The sequence below is a fragment of the Sapajus apella genome, unplaced genomic scaffold, assembly GCF_009761245.1.
Source record: "Sapajus apella isolate SASKATOON/1434 unplaced genomic scaffold, GSC_monkey_1.0 scaffold15, whole genome shotgun sequence".
NCBI classification, from domain to species: Eukaryota; Metazoa; Chordata; class Mammalia; order Primates; family Cebidae; genus Sapajus; species Sapajus apella.
In genome coordinates, this window is record NW_022436955.1 from 2,591,149 (window position 1) to 2,609,030 (window position 17,882).

A 17,882-nucleotide genomic window follows, 5' to 3' on the forward strand; every position below is an offset into this window, starting at 1 on the left:
ACATGGTGAAACCCCGTCTCTACTAAAAATACAAAAAATCAGCTGGGCATGGTGGTGCGTGCCTGTAATCCCAGCTACTCAGGAGGCTGAGGCAGGAGAATTGCCTGAACCCATGAGGCGGAGGTTGCGGTGAGCCGAGATCGCGCCATTGCACTCCAGCCTGGGCAACAAGAGCGAAACTCCGTCTCAAAAAAAAAAAGAATACTCTTAACTAACAGTGTGCATGTAGTTGGGTAGGGAAGTGTTGGAACAGCCTACTTATCAGAGAAAGGACTGAAATACTAAGACATAAATTTTCCTTTAACTAGTTGGAACTTTACCTTTAGATTAGGAGTGAATGGGTCTGGGAGCCTCATGTTTCTTGGAAAGGCACTCAGGATCAAATTTCTTAACTGGATACAATTAGGTGGAATCACATCACAAAACCCATAATGGTAATCACAAAGGAACTCTGGGAAATCATGCAAAAGAACCAGCAGCACTCTTAAAGTGCCCTATTTTAAAAAACAAGAAAAACATTTCCACACTAAGAAAAGGGAGTTAACATTTTCCTATTATAAATTTAACGTCTCCTCTCCCTCCCCCCAAAAAAGGTAAAATACACTTTAGTAACATTTTTTCAAAAGTTTCAGGCTTTAATTAACATTATCACAGATGATTTATCAACTATTTCCATTTAGGTATGAAAAACTAGGCATCAGGAATTACACACTGAAATGAAATGCTAGAAGAGAAGTCTGGACAAAAAAAATAGATACAATGATGTAAGCATCTATCTTCAGAAGCTAAAAAAAAAAAAAAAGAACTAATGAAAACCAAAGAAAGCAAAGTAAAAGCATATAATAAATTTTGTAAAGTACTGAAAAGGGAGGAAATCAAAGCCCAAGTTAGTTATTATAAAAGATTAATCAACTGATAAACCCTAACCAAGACTAGTAGAGAAAATACAAAAATTACTAATGTCAGGAATGACATTACAGATCCTACAGTCATGAAAAATAGTTTTAGAACATTAAACGATTTTATGCCCATAAACTGATAATTCAGATAGGTGAAAGATAGAACAACTTAGCATGTTGAGACATGCAAAAATTTCCTACACAAGTCACAAAAAGGAACTTTTTAACAGAAGTTTAAAAATCTACAGTTTTGACTACAATAAGTTTTAAAGCTTCTGTTCCTCAAAAAACACTTCAACCTTCCTTTAAGGGAGGTAAAGCGCAAGCTGTGAGAGTGGGAGATGTTTGAATACGTAATAACAAAGGGCTTGTATTTAGAATATATAAAGAATTATTTAATACATAAAAATACAAACAAGAGCCAAAAGACTGGAAAAGGAGCATCACAAAAAGGTGATGGTGATATCCACAGCTGATCTATACATGAAAACCTCATTAAGAAATCATCAAGGAGGCCCGGTGCAGTGGCTTATGCCTATAATCCCAGCACTTTGGAAGGCTGAGGTCGACTGCTCACTTAAAGTCAGGAGTTTGAGACACGCATGACCAACATGATGAAACCCCATGTCTACTAAATACACAAAAAATTAGCCAGGCGTGGTGACACATGCCTGTAGTCCCAGCTACTAGGGAAGCTGAGGCACAAGTATCACTTGAACCTGGGAGGCAGAAGTTTAGTAACTCGGATTGTGCCACTGCACTCCAGCCTGGGTTTCAGAGAGACTCTGACTCCGCACCCCACCCAAAAAAAAAAAAAAAAAAAGAGAGAAATCATCAAGGAAATGCAAATTAAATCCACAAAGAGATCTCACAGTATAACTTCCAAAAAGGCTAAAATGAAAAACAGACAATACCAAGTATGGCAAGATGTGGGAAAAACAGTAACTTCTGTGCTGTTCAAAAGTGTAAACTGGTACAAACACTTTGTAAAGCTGCAGTATCTTCTAAAGTTGAACATACAAACACTTGTACATTTGGGTGCTGGTTATTCAAGTACATTTGATTTCTGCACTTTTCTGAATGAATGTATGTCGCCTTAAATGCTTAATAAAAACAAAACAAGGCCTCAGACTCCTGAAGTGTATTTTGTTTTAAGATCTCAAAGTAGCCGGGCGCAGTGGCTCAAGCCTGTAATCCCAGCACTTTGGGAGGCCGAGGCGGGTGGATCACGAGGTCAGGAGATCGAGACCATCCTGGTCAACATGGTGAAACCCCGTCTCTACTGAAAAAAAATACAAAAAATTAGCTGGGCATGGTGGTGCGTGCCTGTAATCCCAGCTACTCAGGAGGCTGAGGCAGGAGAATTGCCTGAACCCAGGAGGCGGAGGTTGCGGTGAGCCGAGATCTCGCCATTGCACTCCAGCCTGGTAACATGAGTGAAACTCCGTCTCAAAAAAAAAAAAAAAAAAAATCTCAAAGTTATTTTAATTTATAATAAATCCAAGTTAATTACCTTGTAGAGGATTTGCATAGGTTTGGTGAGTTCCACATTTCTAAGGAAAGGCGCTAAATATTTGAATAAATCAATCAGTAGCTGTGCATACATAGGCCACCCCTGAAAGAAAGAAATATACATGAGTCATAATTATACTCAGCTGTTTTTCAACCACTAGAAGTCACCCAAGCAGCTACACTGACTTATTTTCTTCATGCTAATGTAAGTAGAGAATACTAACAGTGTACCTCTACTAAAGATTGGCATTAAAGGCCGGGCACAGTGGCTCACGCCTGTAATCCCAGTACTTTAGGAGGCCGAGGCAGGTGGGTGGATCACCTGAGGTCAGGAGTTCAAGACCAGCCAGGCCAACATGGTGAAACCACATGTCTACTAAAAATGCAAAAAATTAGCCGGGCATGGTGGCAGGCACCTGTAATCCCAGCTACTCGGGAGGCTGAGGCAGGAGAATTGCTTGAACCTGGGAGGTGAAGGTTGCAGTGAGCCGAGATCATGCCATTGCACTCCAGCCTGGGCAACAAGAGTGAAACTCCATCTCAAAAAAAGAAAAAAAAAAAAAGATTGGCATTTAAAAGGACCTAAGTTATTATGAAGATAGCAAGAAATAATATTTGAAACAAACAACTGGCTCCAGAGATTTCAAGACATAATGATCTCTGTGTGCTTGTAGCAAAATTTAAAAAGGGAGGATGAAACCTTGAGGAAACTTCTGATAGAACACAAAACAGTCAACTGCATAAACTAACAAGAAATCTGTTTTCTTTCTTTCTTTTTTTTTTTTTTTTTTTTGAAAGGGGTTTTCACTCATGTTACCCAGGCTGGAGTGCAATGGCGCGATCTCGGCTCACCGCAACCTCCGCCTCCTGGGTTTAGGCAATTCTCCTGCCTCAGCCTCCTGAGTAGCTGGGACTACAGGCACGCGCCACCATGCCCAGCTAATTTTTTGTAGTTTTAGTAGAGACGGGGTTTCACCATGTTGACCAGGATGGTCTCGATCTCTTGACCTCGTGATCCACCCGCCTCGGCCTCCCAAAGTACTGGGATTACAGGCTTGAGCCACCGCGCCCGGCGAAATCTGTTTTCTTAATTCCTTATTGAGTCTCAATCATTTCTTCTCCCTCCTGCAACCCAACTCTTGGCAAATAATCTTGTTAAGTCCACAACATGAATCCTCTATTTTCAGACAAAGTTGGCTTGCTCACCCTTTCACAACCATACATTTAATTATTGGATAATTGTATTTCATATGTTGTGTTTCTTCCTCCTAGAATGCTGGTCTCCACCAAAGAAAACCAACTTCATTTAAGGGCTATTTCACCTTCCTTTTTTTGTCAAGTTCCCTCCATATTACATAGCAGTCACATTTCTTCTGATCTGAAGGGCCAAATAATGGTAGTTTCTGCAGTATTCATTTGCCAATTTAATTCCAAGATGGGAGGAAAAAAAACTTCTCATGTTAACTGTATTGTATTACCAATTAAATTAAGAACTCTTTAACAGAACTTGATCATAATCCTTCAAAATAAAGTAGTCCAGTAGACCTCAGCCTTAAGTGTGAGAACTTCAGCATTTAAGAGTGAAAATCTATAAAACCAACAAGCTCCAGAGCCCTATTACCCAGAGATTTATTCAGATATTTAGGAGGGCACACATGGATTTTAACTTTATAAAAAACAACTGGCAGGGCACAGTGGCTGATGCCTGTAATCCCAGCACCTTAGGAGGCCAAGGCAGGTGGATCACGAGATTAGGAGCTCGAGACCAGCCTGGCCAGGATGGTGAAACCCCATCTCTACTAAGAATACAAAAATTAACCAGGCACAGTGGTAGGCGGCTGTAAACCCAGCTACTTGGGAGGCTGAGGCAGAAGTGCTTGAACCAGGGAGGTGGAGGTTACAGTGAGCCGAGATTGCACCACTGCACTCTAGCCTGGGCAACAGAGCAGGACTCCGTCTCTAAATAAGTAAAAACAATACCCCTTCCCCTTCTCCCCCTAAAAAAAACCCTTAACTGACAAATATATATAAATCATTCTGTGCATACAGAAGCAAAACATTTTAAGCGAAAGAAAGGAAAAAAATAAATAAAACCTTGAGAGACTGACACAGGTGACCCACAACTGACTTGAAGCAGCAACACCTAATCACTGAGGAATGGCTTTCAGGCAGAGGCAGTCAAGTACTTGGTTAAACCTCTCTCAAGACTTGAGTGAACAATAAACAGAACTCTCAACTAAGTTTGGAAGAAGTATAATTACTACTAAATGCTAATAGAAATCTATAGGCAGTGCTGATAAGCCCATGTAGTTATAGTCTTATACAGGAGATAAACTGCAGCCACACCTTCTGCTGTGGCGTATGTGCCAGCATTCTTGCAATAAATATCCGATGGGAAATCAGTTCAAGCCAGGCATATACAAAGCCAGGAGCTTTGGTAGGCCTCAAGATGTGGAATGTATTGCTGAAAGAAGAAAAACCTTAGTCAGAAGCACGGTCCAACTTAAAAACAGTGAACAGCACATGAACGAAGGCTCAAAGGGCTCAAGGGTTCTATTCCTACAATTTTACTATATTAATCCAGCAAACCTTAACATGAAATCTCAAACACAATACTCACCAGAAAGCTGTAAGTGTCTGAAAATTAATGGTTTCCAACACATGCTCAGGTGCATTGAGTTCCAAGAGCAGCATGATAAAAATTCGATGGTAGGGAAGCTGCTGAAATTCACTCTGACGAACATCATGATCCTGAAGGAGAACTCCCACTACTATACCAAGGACCTATATAAAACACAAATTAGAGCTTATTAATCATTCGATAATTCACTCACCACTTTGAAGTCATGCTTTTTAAACTTTGTATTCTTAAACCCGACAAAAAGGAATGCATATATGCCATTTGAATACAAAATTACATGCTGGTAGCCGATGGGGCCATCAATTGGTTTTACTCAGCCTTTAGTGTTTTGTTTGTTTCCCTGAATTTCAACAGCCTTGGACCACACCTGAATATTTGCTACCAATGGCCAATGGTTTTTCTTCAGCTCTAGAAATCAGGAAGGCCCCTTATATTTCACCATGTTAATAGAATATAACAATCTAATTCTTCTGGTCTGACAAGAAGTTGACATATGGCAGTAATTTACACTTGTCTTGGCATTTAGTAGGTAGGGGGCAGTAAGCTGTTAGGTTGCAGAGTTCCCATTCCACTTGACTTGCCTACTGAACAGTGAGGGACTTGAAGAACACATCTCTTAATTTCCCAAATCCAAAATCAAAGTCCATTTTTACACATCTTTTTGTACTGTTTAAATATTCAAATTTCCAGGAACTCTGCTGTGTAAATCAAGCCAATGACTAATGTCACTCATGTACTTGAGCTGCCAGTCTATCAGAAGGCACTTCTAGCCACCCACTCACAGTGATTCTCTGTATGAGGCAAATTTGTATTAGTCAATACCAAGTATTAACATATTGAAATACATTATGATCTCTTTCTTTTTATACTTCAGTTAAGGCACTATATTCTATTTCTAAGACATGGCGGTCTACAAATTTAATTCAAGAACAGAAAAAAGGCATCAACAAAATGTTTTGAGGAAGGGTTGGCCCCAATAGGGTTAAGAACCACTGATGTGGTCGGGCATGGTGGCTCATGCCTGTAATCCCAGCACCTTCAGAAGCCCAGGCAAGCAGATCACTTGAGGCCAGGAGTTCACGATCAGCCTGGGCAACATGTTGAGACCCTGTCTCTACTAAAACTAGAACATTCTAGACATCAAGACTAATGCCTGTATTCCCAGCTACTTGGGAGGCATCCATTCTTGGTGACACAGTGATACTCTCTCGAAAAAAAGAAGAAAAAAAAAAACACCCCAGAGATGTAGACTAAGACTAAGGCAAGAAAAGATTTCAGACCTTGTTCAGCAGATTAATCTTTGTGACAGTGTTGGTGGCCTCCCCTGAGTGTTTCACGAGCAGTGCAATGAGTCGAACAAAGGCATCCAGGTTGTGATAGCACTTGGCTCGGATCATAGTGGGATTAGCAGCAGGATTGTGCTGCTGTTCAGCTTGAGCACGGTAACTGATTTCAACACACATTTCAGTACACAGACGAAAGAACCGTGTTATGAGATCATCGGTCTTTAGTATTCCTTGCTGGTGCATCTACCACAGGAACAAAAAACAGAGACACAATGAGATAACACACAAATAAACTTCATATACCTTTAATTTTCATGTTAAAAGTATACTCTCATTTGTTCCTACTGTCATATTTCTAATTCTTACATTGTAAAAAATGTGTCATCAGGAGAATTATTTTCCCATTAAGGTGCCATGACAGAATTCCTCCAGTTTTTAGAAGAGAGAAGATGGAAACCGACAGATAATATCATGGCAATTTGGATCAGGTCACCACAAAATAATGTGGAAAATTAACCATGCAAATAAAATCAACTGTTAGTAACTCTCTAAATCATATTCAGACATTGTGAACTCCAAGGAGGAGACTAAATAACATCTATTTTACTTCCCCACAGAATTTAAGATAATTTACTTCTCAAGGATTTGAAGATAATTTCCACAAACTGATTTAACCAGTATCAAAGCTTTTAAAACTACAAGCTACCCCCAGAAAAATCAGTAATTTGTACAATAGATAAGCGCCAAATGGAAATACGTACAAATCTAGTCTAAGTATTTTAATGTAATGAAATGTTATATTAAGTTAAAACAATGTGGGAAATGCAAGTTATTTAAAAGAAAGGAAAAATTAGAAACTATATGACATATACACTAGAACTGATGCATGGCGGGATTGTTATTTGGCTAGTTCTCATCACCCCTTAAAAAAAAAAAAAAAAGACAACAGTGAAATACACATTAAGGCTACAGAGGAAGAACAGGTCAGTACTCACTAAAGAAAGAAACCAAGCTCAGAAAAAAAACTTCAAGGTTATCTTTAAATTTTTGAAACAACTATCCCTGATAAGCAGTTAAGACAACTGAACTGGTTAAGACTATGATAATATCGTACCCTTGCTGGGACAGAATGCCAGCATGGCATAAGGACTTTTTGTCTACATTGGTATCTGAAAAACTAAGAGAGAGAGAGGAATAAGGACAGAGTGCTGTGATCAAGGAGGAGCAAAAGGAGGAAAGAATTTTCAAAAGGATACGAAAACAGGAAAATGTAACATACTATCTTTTTCAAGAGAAAGAAGAAATGAGAGCAAATAAGCCAACAGGAAGGGCAGAGACAGGTGCCACATCCATACCCATGAAATAGCAATGGTCACAAAGACCAATGGATTCCAATTTCTTCCTTTCAAATTATAAATCAGACTATAAACATGCAGTAACAGCTTTTCAGTAGGGTATGTTTTGTATTTCCCTGGATTCTTTCGGGGAGAAATATACTCAGTATGATTTACTGAGTAACATTCATTTTGAAAAGTAAATCCAATTTCAAATAACTTTTAGAATTCAAGTCAGCCCTTCCACATTCAATTGTCATTTATTTGAAAAGAGACCTAATTTGTCACCTTTCTTTACCAATATACCTCAATTTTGGGTTCAGTTTGAAGAAATTTAACGGTCAATCTGCAGAAATAAGCAGATAACTCACCCTGAAAAAAACATCACAGCAGTTCTAATAAAGGAAATTCCAAGGTCAATTCAGTTAAAGTACCACTCTTGCCAAGTTATAACTGGGACACATGGACTTAATGGGTCTGATTCCCTCACAGTCGCTGAAAGGAGCCAGTGACAATCAAAAACAGAATGCTAAATGGTACTATGGCTCCCTTTTCATGTTCATCCTATTCACAAACATTCCTGCCAAACCTGATTTTCAGCTAGGAGCTTTGATCCTAACACTTTAACTCAAAAGTCCAATTTGCATTAAATCTAATGAAAAGAAATACTTGAAATTATTTTCCAAAAAAAAGTCACTATGTTTAAATAAATATTTAAACTAGAAAATGCCTTAAAACACTCTACCATTTAAATAGTTAAGCATTTTGTATTTGTTGTATCTTTTTAATGTGGGCTACTGTGAGAATTTTACATATTTATTAGCCCACAGTACCATCAGTGCTAGTAAAATTACATTTGGCAGTTTCATTATTCATTATCTGACCCATGTACTTTGTAGCTGTGACAACTGAAATGGAATATACAGAACCAACAATGGGCAGGAAACGATGACTTTACTGCTTAGTGATCAACCATGAGAAAACAGGCTACAATTTGACCATATAATGATGACATTTTTTATTTGCATGAGTATGGAAGTAACTGTCTGACAACAGGGAAGTAATACTGAGCTTTAATATTGGAGGCATCACACCCTACTTATGTTGAATAAAAAGCACCTTTCTTTCCAAAAGCTCTACCTGTCCAACAAACGCAGAGAAAGCTTTGGTACTGTCGCGGCCAGCTGCTGCTGAATGGTAGAGATTCACCCATTCCCTCAGAAGATACTCTGCCTTCTCCCTCAGGCCTGGAGGGTCATCGTACTCTGAGGCTTGAGAGATCCCAGAATGCATCATAAAGTTTGGGCCTCCATGAGCACGATCAATCATTGCTTCATAGTTGGATCGCACTACTTCCATCAGCTGGGGCAATCTAATACAATAAATCCATGGTGAAAATCAGTCTACTCATAGTTGTCATTTTACAGACACAGATGGATAATTTACTTATTTAACAGCAACCACAAGAGTGGCTTACCACTTCACTTTACCACTTCCACACTGAGGCAAAACTATCCTTGGTCTCTTCTTATCTGCTTATGAGCACATAACATGCAAATGACTGCCCTCAGTTAAGTTACTTCTTGCCCAAAATCTGTGTTCACTGAAATGAAGCTGATGTTCAGAGTCAATAAATATTCGCTGCTTGCCTACTATGTACCATGCTTTCTTTAGGTTACTTCTCTTGATTTTCAATCATTCTTTGAGAAATTATTTCCTTTTTATATAAGGAATAGGTTGCCAGAGCACGGTGGCTCACGTCTGTAATCTCAGCACTTTGGGAAGCCAAAGCGGGTGGATCGCGAGGTCAAGGGATCGAGACCATCCTGGCCAAGATGGTGAAAAAGTCTCTTTGGAAAAACTAGCTGGGCGTGGTGGCACGTGCCTGTAGTCTCAGCTACTCAGGAAGCTGAGGCAGGAGAATCGCCTGAACCCAAGACGCAGAGGTTGCAGTGAGCCAAGATTGCACCACTGCACTCCAGCCTGGTGACAAAGTGAGACTCTGTCTTTAAAAAAAAAAAGTTTAAGGAGGGTAAGTCAATTTGCCTAAAATCAGAAAGCTTTTAAGTGGCATGACCAGGGCTTAAACACGGGACTCTGACACTAAGTCTGGTACGATATGTACTGCTCTACGCCAAAAAGGCTTGGCAGTAAATTAAGCTTTTGCCCCTACCAAAGCTACTCACCCACAGCTTGTTGGTAAAGCAGTTATAACAAGTAATCTTGGTAAGTCTGCACATTCATTCCTAAAGATACTAGGAGACTACTAAATGCACAGGGATCTCAAAGCATTTCATCCTCACCCTTCTGGAGCATTGCCTCTGGAATGAGCATTAATTCTCATGAGGGTTTCAATGGTGTGGAACAGATCTGCCTCGGTAACATGGGCAACACTCCTTTCATCCACCAGCAGGATTTTCACCAATTGCATAGCAAATGCCACAGCCATGTAGTTTAAACCATTCTCCATTGACTGGCAACACAGAAAACACAATTTAAGAGGGAAAACACTTAAGAGCAAACATACTTCCCGGAGTCCTTTTGTCCCTGCAAGTAAATTCCTTCCATACCTGCGCTAGGTGAAGATCATACTGCTGCATATTAACTAAATGATTGCGAATTAGCAGCTCCACAGCCTCCACATTATATTTATATTCATCCCGACATTCAATTAGGCACCTAGAAAAGGTTCAAATGTCTTTATTCATCTAACCTTTATACAGTATGGCTATACTGTATAAAATAAAGTGCTCATTTTACTCATGGGAATTTGCTCCAAATTAAGAATGCCTTGAGATTCAACACAATCAGTGTCCAAATTTAAAAACAGCCAGTAATAAAACAGAACAACAGATAGCCCAGGTTTTGCTTTCAAATCCTAGGAAACAGAGGATTCCATTTAAGACATTAAAGTACTTATACATGAATAACACTTCTGAGAAATCACTAAAACCTTTTAAAACAATGACCTATAATTTATTCCCCAAAACAAGGTACTGGTTTTTTCTATATCCAACATGAGGAGACCAGATGGAAAATAACTACTTAACAATTCTCACCTCTCAGAAGTAGAAAGTCCAAGTGTCCCTCCAATCTACCTACTAGAAAAAAGGGAAACCCCTGGACATAAACAGTGCTATCTATATCGAAAAGGCGATCGTAGTCCAACACACACAACTATTCCAAGATGGCTACTGACCTTGTGATCTGTTTGTTGCACCATGGAGACCCATATGCCCGGCCATCCTGCAGAGCTTTTAGTACCAAGAGGTGGCATTCCCTGTAGCGCAGCAGCAGGTCAGCATCAGCACCACTTGTGGCATCTAGTAAGCCCTCTACAGCCTATGAGAGAAAGAAAGCGTTCAAAACCATGGAAAATACAGTACTCAGCCCCAACTATCACAGTCAGAAATCAAATCTCAACGCCCACTACCAAATACCTTCCAAAGCCTCAAGACTGTCCTTTCCACTCTCCAAACATCCTTTTCAGTTGCTTATCACACAGACTCTAAATTCTATCTAGTTAAGTTCATTTTGTGTTCTTCATTTTCATAAAAAGCTCTGCTGTAGTTAAAACCCAAGGCTCCCTGCCTATCCTGATCCAAATTCTTGGATCAACCTGTCCCTGAAAATCTAAAGGGCAGCTGGGCTCACTGGCTCATGCCTATAATCCCAACACTTTGGGAGGCTGCGGTGTGAGGGCCACTTGAGTTTGAGAATAGCCTGGGCAACAAAGCAAGACCTGTCTCCACAAAAAAATTAAAAATTAGCTTGGCATGGCAGTGCACACCTGTAATCCCAGCTATTCAAGAGGCTGATGTGGGAAGCTCATGTGAGCCCATGATCACATCACCGTACTCAAGCCTGGGTGACAGAGAGAGACCCTGCCTCTTATATACACACACACACACACACACTCTCTCTTTCTCTCTCACTCAAGCGCTATCTTTTAAAGGTTCTAAAAATCACATTTCTGAAATATCTTTAAGAAAAATATAAAGATTTCCAACTTTACCATTCAAAACTTCCATGACTGCATTCTACACTGGAAAAAAAAAAATCACCTACTTATAGAACTTGATTTCTATTATGAATTCTTAAACGTAACTGCATAAATATGCAGAGGGTGGTGCAAGTCACTGAACGTTTACACACCTAGTATTTTCTACAAGTAATAGCTTAAGAACCAACCTTTTGGAGCAATCCAAGAGCAGCTATGGCATCCCGAGAGTTTCGAGATAAAACTACAACCTCCAAGAGACTTCGAAGAGCCTGAGCTTGCGGGTTCATGGCCAAAGTTGGTGGGATGGCATGCAGATGCTGCTCCAGTTCTGTAATACACTTATCATAAATCTGAGCTACATCATCTGTTGCCCAAGCTTGCTGTTTTAGAGAAGGAAACAACCAACAAGAGACAAAAGAATGTTAAGGTTTTTTATTGACACATGTATCAAATAGAGGTCTATTAGTATGTTTACTCCCTTTTTCTTATTTTGACATTCAAACATGGAGGACTTCTTCCATTCCTTCTTCCTGAGCTATTCAGTATTAATACCATCAGGTGGGGCAGTACAAGGCAGGCAAAAGGGAAGAGGTGCTTCATTTGAGACAGGAAAACCTGTCAGACAGCAGCATAATCAAGTGATCGAAGAGATCATCAGTAATAATGAGACAGACTGAGGGCAACACCACCTGTACCATCTACTAAGACATCTACATCCTAAGAAAGTAAGTATTCCAAACCGTGAAAAAATACAATAATCAGTCCAACTGTCAAAGCCTGATAGGACAGAGTAAGAATAGAAGATTACTTCTGAGTTATTCCTATTTTCAAAAAACGCATTACCTGAATCTAGTCATGAGAATACACTGGACAAACAAATCAAACCAATTTGAAAATAATTAGCCTATAATCTTCAGATGTGTTATGGTCATGAACGATTAAAAAAAAAAAAAAGTTATCTACACCAGGTAGAACTGAGGGAGACTTAAAAAATATGACAACGGAAGCAATGTGAAGCAATTCTAAAATCTTTTAGTACACATTACTGGGACACTTGGTGAAACTTCAATGAGGTCTATGAATTAATTAGATGGAGTAAGGTATTAGTATTCATTTCTGAGCTTAATGGTTGTATCATGGTCACATAGAAAAAAGATTTTGTAAACAAATACAAACCAAAGGATTCAGGAGTGATGGGGACATCAGGTCAGCAACTTCAGGGGGAAAGTGTTTTTTCCCTATATTTCAAAGCTTTCTGTAAACACCTTTGAAAATTTTAGGAAATTCTTTTATTTAAAAAGCAGGGGAAGGCTGGGAACAGTGGCTCAGACCTGTAATCCCGGCACTTTGGGAGGCTGAGTTGGGCGATCACTTGAGGTCAGGAGTTCAGATCTAGCCTGGGCAACATGGCAAAACCTCATCTTTATAAAAAATACAAAAATTAGCTGAGCATGGTGGCACACGCCTGTAGTCCTAGCTCCTCAGGAGGCTGAGGTGGGAGGATCGCTTGAACCTGGGAAGTGGAGGTTGCAATGAGCTAAGATCATGCTACTGCACTCCAGCCTGAGTGACATAGAAGGACCCTGTCTCAAAAAAATAATTTTAAAAAAGACAGGAAGTTATGATGTTACCATGCAAATTCCCCTAATTTCCCCAAACATTCAAGTTAAATCACCCATGTCAATTTTTTCCTTAATCCCCTATATGTCATACTTAATTGGACACAAAGAATACCTACAACTCAACAACTATGGGTTTTTCCTGTAAATTATGCTCCGAGGAAGCAAGTAAAAAAATATATTAAATGTCAAAAACATTTAAATTAATTGGTAAAACACTCAATTTAATTTAATACACATTTACCTTCATGGGCTGAGCTAAAAATCCTGTGGGCTGACTTAGGTCATTTGTAGGCAAGAAGCCAGGAACATTGCGTGCAAACTCTTCATAAACAGCCAGCTGCTTTGGGTCCACACCACCAACCTTGAAAGAAGAAAACCTATTTTGACAGAATTCGCTCAACAATCAAAAGAAATTGTTATGAAAGTGGAAGTCTGCATGTGGGTAAGCACAGAGACACAAGAATCATTACAACATATAACAGCATGATTAAGCATGCATGCACACACAAATGCAGTTCAGAAGAGGGCTTCCCATTTCCCTGAATCCTGCTAAGAGTCACCCTCATTTATAAATTATTTGTTTCTCTTGGAAAATGCCTCATATGGGATGATGCCAGTGCAATTCTTCCTTGGAGCTGGTAAACATTATCAGATTTCTCACTGTCTCATTGGGAATAATAAGCAACTATTAATGGGAGAAGCCCAGGCTGGGAAACATGAACACTAGCAGGTACACGGACTCCTGACAGTAGTAGCACTTCAACAAATTTGGAGAAGCAGGGGCATTTAGAGCTATTTCATACCTGCTCCACAGGCAGCTATTAAGTGAAATGCTATCAAGTTAAGATGTTTTCTCATAAACAACATTTAACCCTGCTGTCCTAGTCCCATTAAGGAGTTCAATCAACAAGAACATTCAAAATAAAGCAAAGATGGAGCAGGGAGAGACAGAGCCCCAATTCTCACTTTCAGCCTGATTTGCTCTGGCATCCGTTCGGCTTGATAAGTTAAGACGACAGGATCACAGTATCTGCGTCCTTCTTGCCTAGCATGTTTTCTCAGCTCAAATTCCTGCAAACAAAAAAAGTCACTGAGGTTCTTGTTATAAGGCACTTCTTTAAATTAAAAAAGAAAATCTTAAAAGGCAAATTCTAAACACTTACAGTTGCTAATCTCTTGTCCATCTCAGGGCCTGCTTTTTCTACTGCGGTCTTCTGAATAAAACAGCAAGCCAACTCACAATTGTCCTGAGCTAATTGAGCAGCTGCCTGATCCATCATCTCCCTTTGTTGTGGGGAAGCAGTCTATTAATGGCGAGGGGGAAATTGAAGGAAAAAGACTTGAAAGTTGACGTGGACAGACAGGATAGTAGAAAATGCAGTGCATTTGGCAAATGCATTTTAAATTATGGCTCTACTTATAAATCAGCTGTGATCTTGAAATAGTCTTAATTGCTTCCTCACTTGCAAGATAAAAATACCCTATACACCTTATCAGTTTACTGTGAATATGCCTTAAAATCAGTTAAGTAGGCCAAGCGTGGTGGCTCATGCCTGTAATCCCAGCACTTTGGGAGGCCAATGCAGGTAGATCACTTGAGGCCAGGAGTTTGAGACCAGCCTAGCCAATGTGGCAAAACCCTGTCTCTACTAAATAAATACATAAATCAGCTGGGCGTGGTAGCACATGCCTGTAATCCCAGCTACCTGCGAGGCTGAAGCATGAGAATCACTTGAACCCAAGAGGTGGAGGATGCAGTGAGCTGAAATTATACCAATGTACTCTAGCCTAGGCTACAGAGTGAGATCCTATCTCATGAAACAAATATTAAAAACAAACAAAAAATCAATAAAGCAGTAAACAAATCATTAATCATGATATCTGAATTATTAACCATGGTATCTGAGAGTCAAAACTAGTAACTGAATTATTTGAAGAAGGTATGTACACATGCAAAATCACTTTAGTTCATTTTATAATGGCCTTCTCAAACAGCTTTAATTAATTCTTCCTGGTTAACAGAAATGAGATTGTTAGATAATATATTCCTTTTTAAATCTTTATTTAAACCAACAAATATTTGGGTATCTACTATCTGTCGAACATTGTGTTAAGGATATAACAGCCCCGCCCCCCAAAAAAAAACAGACACGATGTTTTGCCTCACAGAATTACAATCTAAGATGATGGAAGACATCAAACAAATATGGCGATTATTAAGAATAAGTGGTAATGTCCAGTGCCATATACAGGCACAGAAAAAAATTTTTACAAACAGTAATAAATTTTGTACCTACACCAAGGAAATAGCCAACTTACACGAAGGGCTGAGGCAAAACTGTTTTTTAGGTTGGTAGATATGCTCATGAGCAAAGGTTCTCTGCATGTAATCATAGCCATTCCAGCTGTCAAGTTACGCATCATGTGATGAGCTGCTATTCGCATTCGAGATTCCTCCGAATCCAGAGCAAAATCCTTCCTGACTATCTGCTCACAAGTAGTCATGGCAATCTTAATTGATCGATCCACCACAGGATGGACCAATTCCTGGACGGCCCGTTCAATTGCCTGACGCACACACTGCTTCAACTGTGGATGGGCCTGAAACAAGGGAATCTGGGGGATTGGGGAGGACAAAATCAACACCTTGTTCAAATAAGACAATCCAATTCCTACTGGCAATCACACTCATGATTTTGTAAATCAAGGTTAACCAAAAATTACCAGTTTCTACTTAAAATTAACCAATGGAAAAATTCAAGTAACAGAAATTGGCCTCCAGTATTCAGCATACCCTGTGACACACAATGACAGGTATGTCTATTTTTTTAGTCCAAGTTTAATGAATAAATTGTTCATTATAACATGCATTAACTACTTAAAGACACACTACTGGCCTACTTAAAAATTTGTGGCTAAAGTACTCTTAAAAAGCAACTTCTCTACTAGCTTGGGAAAATGTAAAAAGAATAAAGTTTATAGAAAAAAACTTCCTACAAAAACTATTAAAATAAAAATTAATTCATCAGATTAGTGATTATTTTACAGTACCCACTGAAGTGTTTGGCTTCACTTGAAAGACTGTTTCTAGTCTTTTATTGCAGGTATAAATTATGCCCCAAAACTTACCTGGTCCCTTTAACTTACCGAATTTGTTATTTAAAAAAAAAAAAAAATTAAACCAGCATATAATAGTGTTCAGATCACTGATGAATCACAATTTTAGATCTAGGTGTCCCACTGCCTCCCACTCCATCCCCCTAAACTAAGTATGTCTACAGGGATGGGAGTGGGGGGACAAGGTTAAAATAATTTCTCTGATAACCTTCCAATTCGTTTTAATACAAAATGTTCAATGTATTTATTAATGTTACTGTTGTATTTGTGAACATTTTCAGTTTCTAAAAAGTAATGACCATGAAAACTCCATTCAACTGATTCTGGATTATATGTTAAGTAGAAAAAGGCTAAATAAAGATAACAATAAAATGTCCCCTTGAATGTACAAAGCAAATACTAAGTATAGGGAAAAGGACTGATAAGAGGTCATCTTACATGACCTTATTGTGTATCAGACCTCCTTCTAGAACCAGGCCACAGCAACATAACTCAAATCACTAAGTCCTACTTCAAGATCATAGCCTAGAAATTTTATACACAGGCACAATCAGCTTATTTCCAGCCTTTGGCTGGAAGAAATGGTTTATTGTAGAAGGCTAAAGTGACATGATAAAGAAAATAAAAAGCAAAAAGCTATGGTATATACATTAAACATCTTTTACTCTGTGTAAGGAATTCCTAAAGAGTGTGATTATATTCAGCTAAATTTTAGTATCATGGGTTTGAATATGAGGAACCAATATAACCTACATCTGGTCACTCTACTTTTTAAGGGAAGAAAAAAAATCCCAACCGAACTACACAGCAGTTCTAGATCTCCATCCTCTCTGACAAACTCTACAATCTAGGAATCCAGAGGAAAAGGCAAAGAGCTGAAGAAAAGGTGACCAAAGTTTACCTTATCACAAACTAGAAGCTGGGAGAATGGAGGAGTGTTTACTTACTGTTGGATTTAGAGTTATGTGGGGTGCCAGGCCCGCAAGGGAATAGACATTGATGTCATGGTAACTGTACTGTGGCTGTGGTGGAACCGTGGCTGTACAAGTGGTGTTGGTAGCTGGTGTAGTTGAAGTTGCTAAATGTAAAGTAATAAAAAGAGATTTAAAAAGTACATTTATTGACTTTACTATAAAATTAGCTTAATATTACTAAGTGCTCATTATCTAATTAAACTAATTAAATTGGGGATGAGGGGAGGATGTAGCAGGACTATTTCTCCCTCCCTGGAAGGGAAATTATTATTATAACAGAGATAGATACGAAGCATGTAAAACTATGTCAGTGGCAGTGTCCCACACAACAGAAACCAACTGAGCAGCCATGCCACAATATCAGGGCCAAGTCCCACAAACTTAATCTATATTACAGATGTCTGTTTTCAACCTAGCCTGTTCCTTGGTTTATGTGGGGATTCTGAGCTGCTGTGAATTGAGAAAGAAAGAAAAGCTCAGTTTATTGTAACCAC

At 39.1% G+C, this 17,882-nt stretch overlaps 1 protein-coding gene across 7 annotated transcripts in view; it reads right to left on the minus strand.

Annotated features, from left to right (window-relative positions):
* The window catches only part of CNOT1 (CCR4-NOT transcription complex subunit 1), a 91,137-nt gene that overhangs the window by 8,745 nt on the left and 64,510 nt on the right, over positions 1–17,882 (minus strand). For 4 of the 7 annotated variants that reach the window (XM_032284064.1, XM_032284066.1, XM_032284067.1 and 1 more), the window contains exons 30-44: positions 17,362–17,492; positions 15,617–15,913; positions 14,461–14,601; positions 14,264–14,368; positions 13,539–13,658; positions 11,864–12,055; positions 10,872–11,014; positions 10,243–10,351; positions 9,976–10,145; positions 8,792–9,044; positions 6,333–6,581; positions 5,032–5,195; positions 4,758–4,875; positions 2,413–2,514; positions 321–494 (exon numbers count right to left, since the gene is read on the minus strand). In XM_032284064.1, coding sequence (XP_032139955.1) covers positions 321–494; positions 2,413–2,514; positions 4,758–4,875; positions 5,032–5,195; positions 6,333–6,581; positions 8,792–9,044; positions 9,976–10,145; positions 10,243–10,351; positions 10,872–11,014; positions 11,864–12,055; positions 13,539–13,658; positions 14,264–14,368; positions 14,461–14,601; positions 15,617–15,913; positions 17,362–17,492 — 2,468 coding nt within the window. The remainder of the gene's footprint in view (positions 1–320; positions 495–2,412; positions 2,515–4,757; positions 4,876–5,031; positions 5,196–6,332; positions 6,582–8,791; positions 9,045–9,975; positions 10,146–10,242; positions 10,352–10,871; positions 11,015–11,863; positions 12,056–13,538; positions 13,659–14,263; positions 14,369–14,460; positions 14,602–15,616; positions 15,914–17,361; positions 17,493–17,882) is intronic. The other 3 variants (XM_032284071.1, XM_032284068.1, XM_032284069.1) reach the window with 1 other exon arrangement.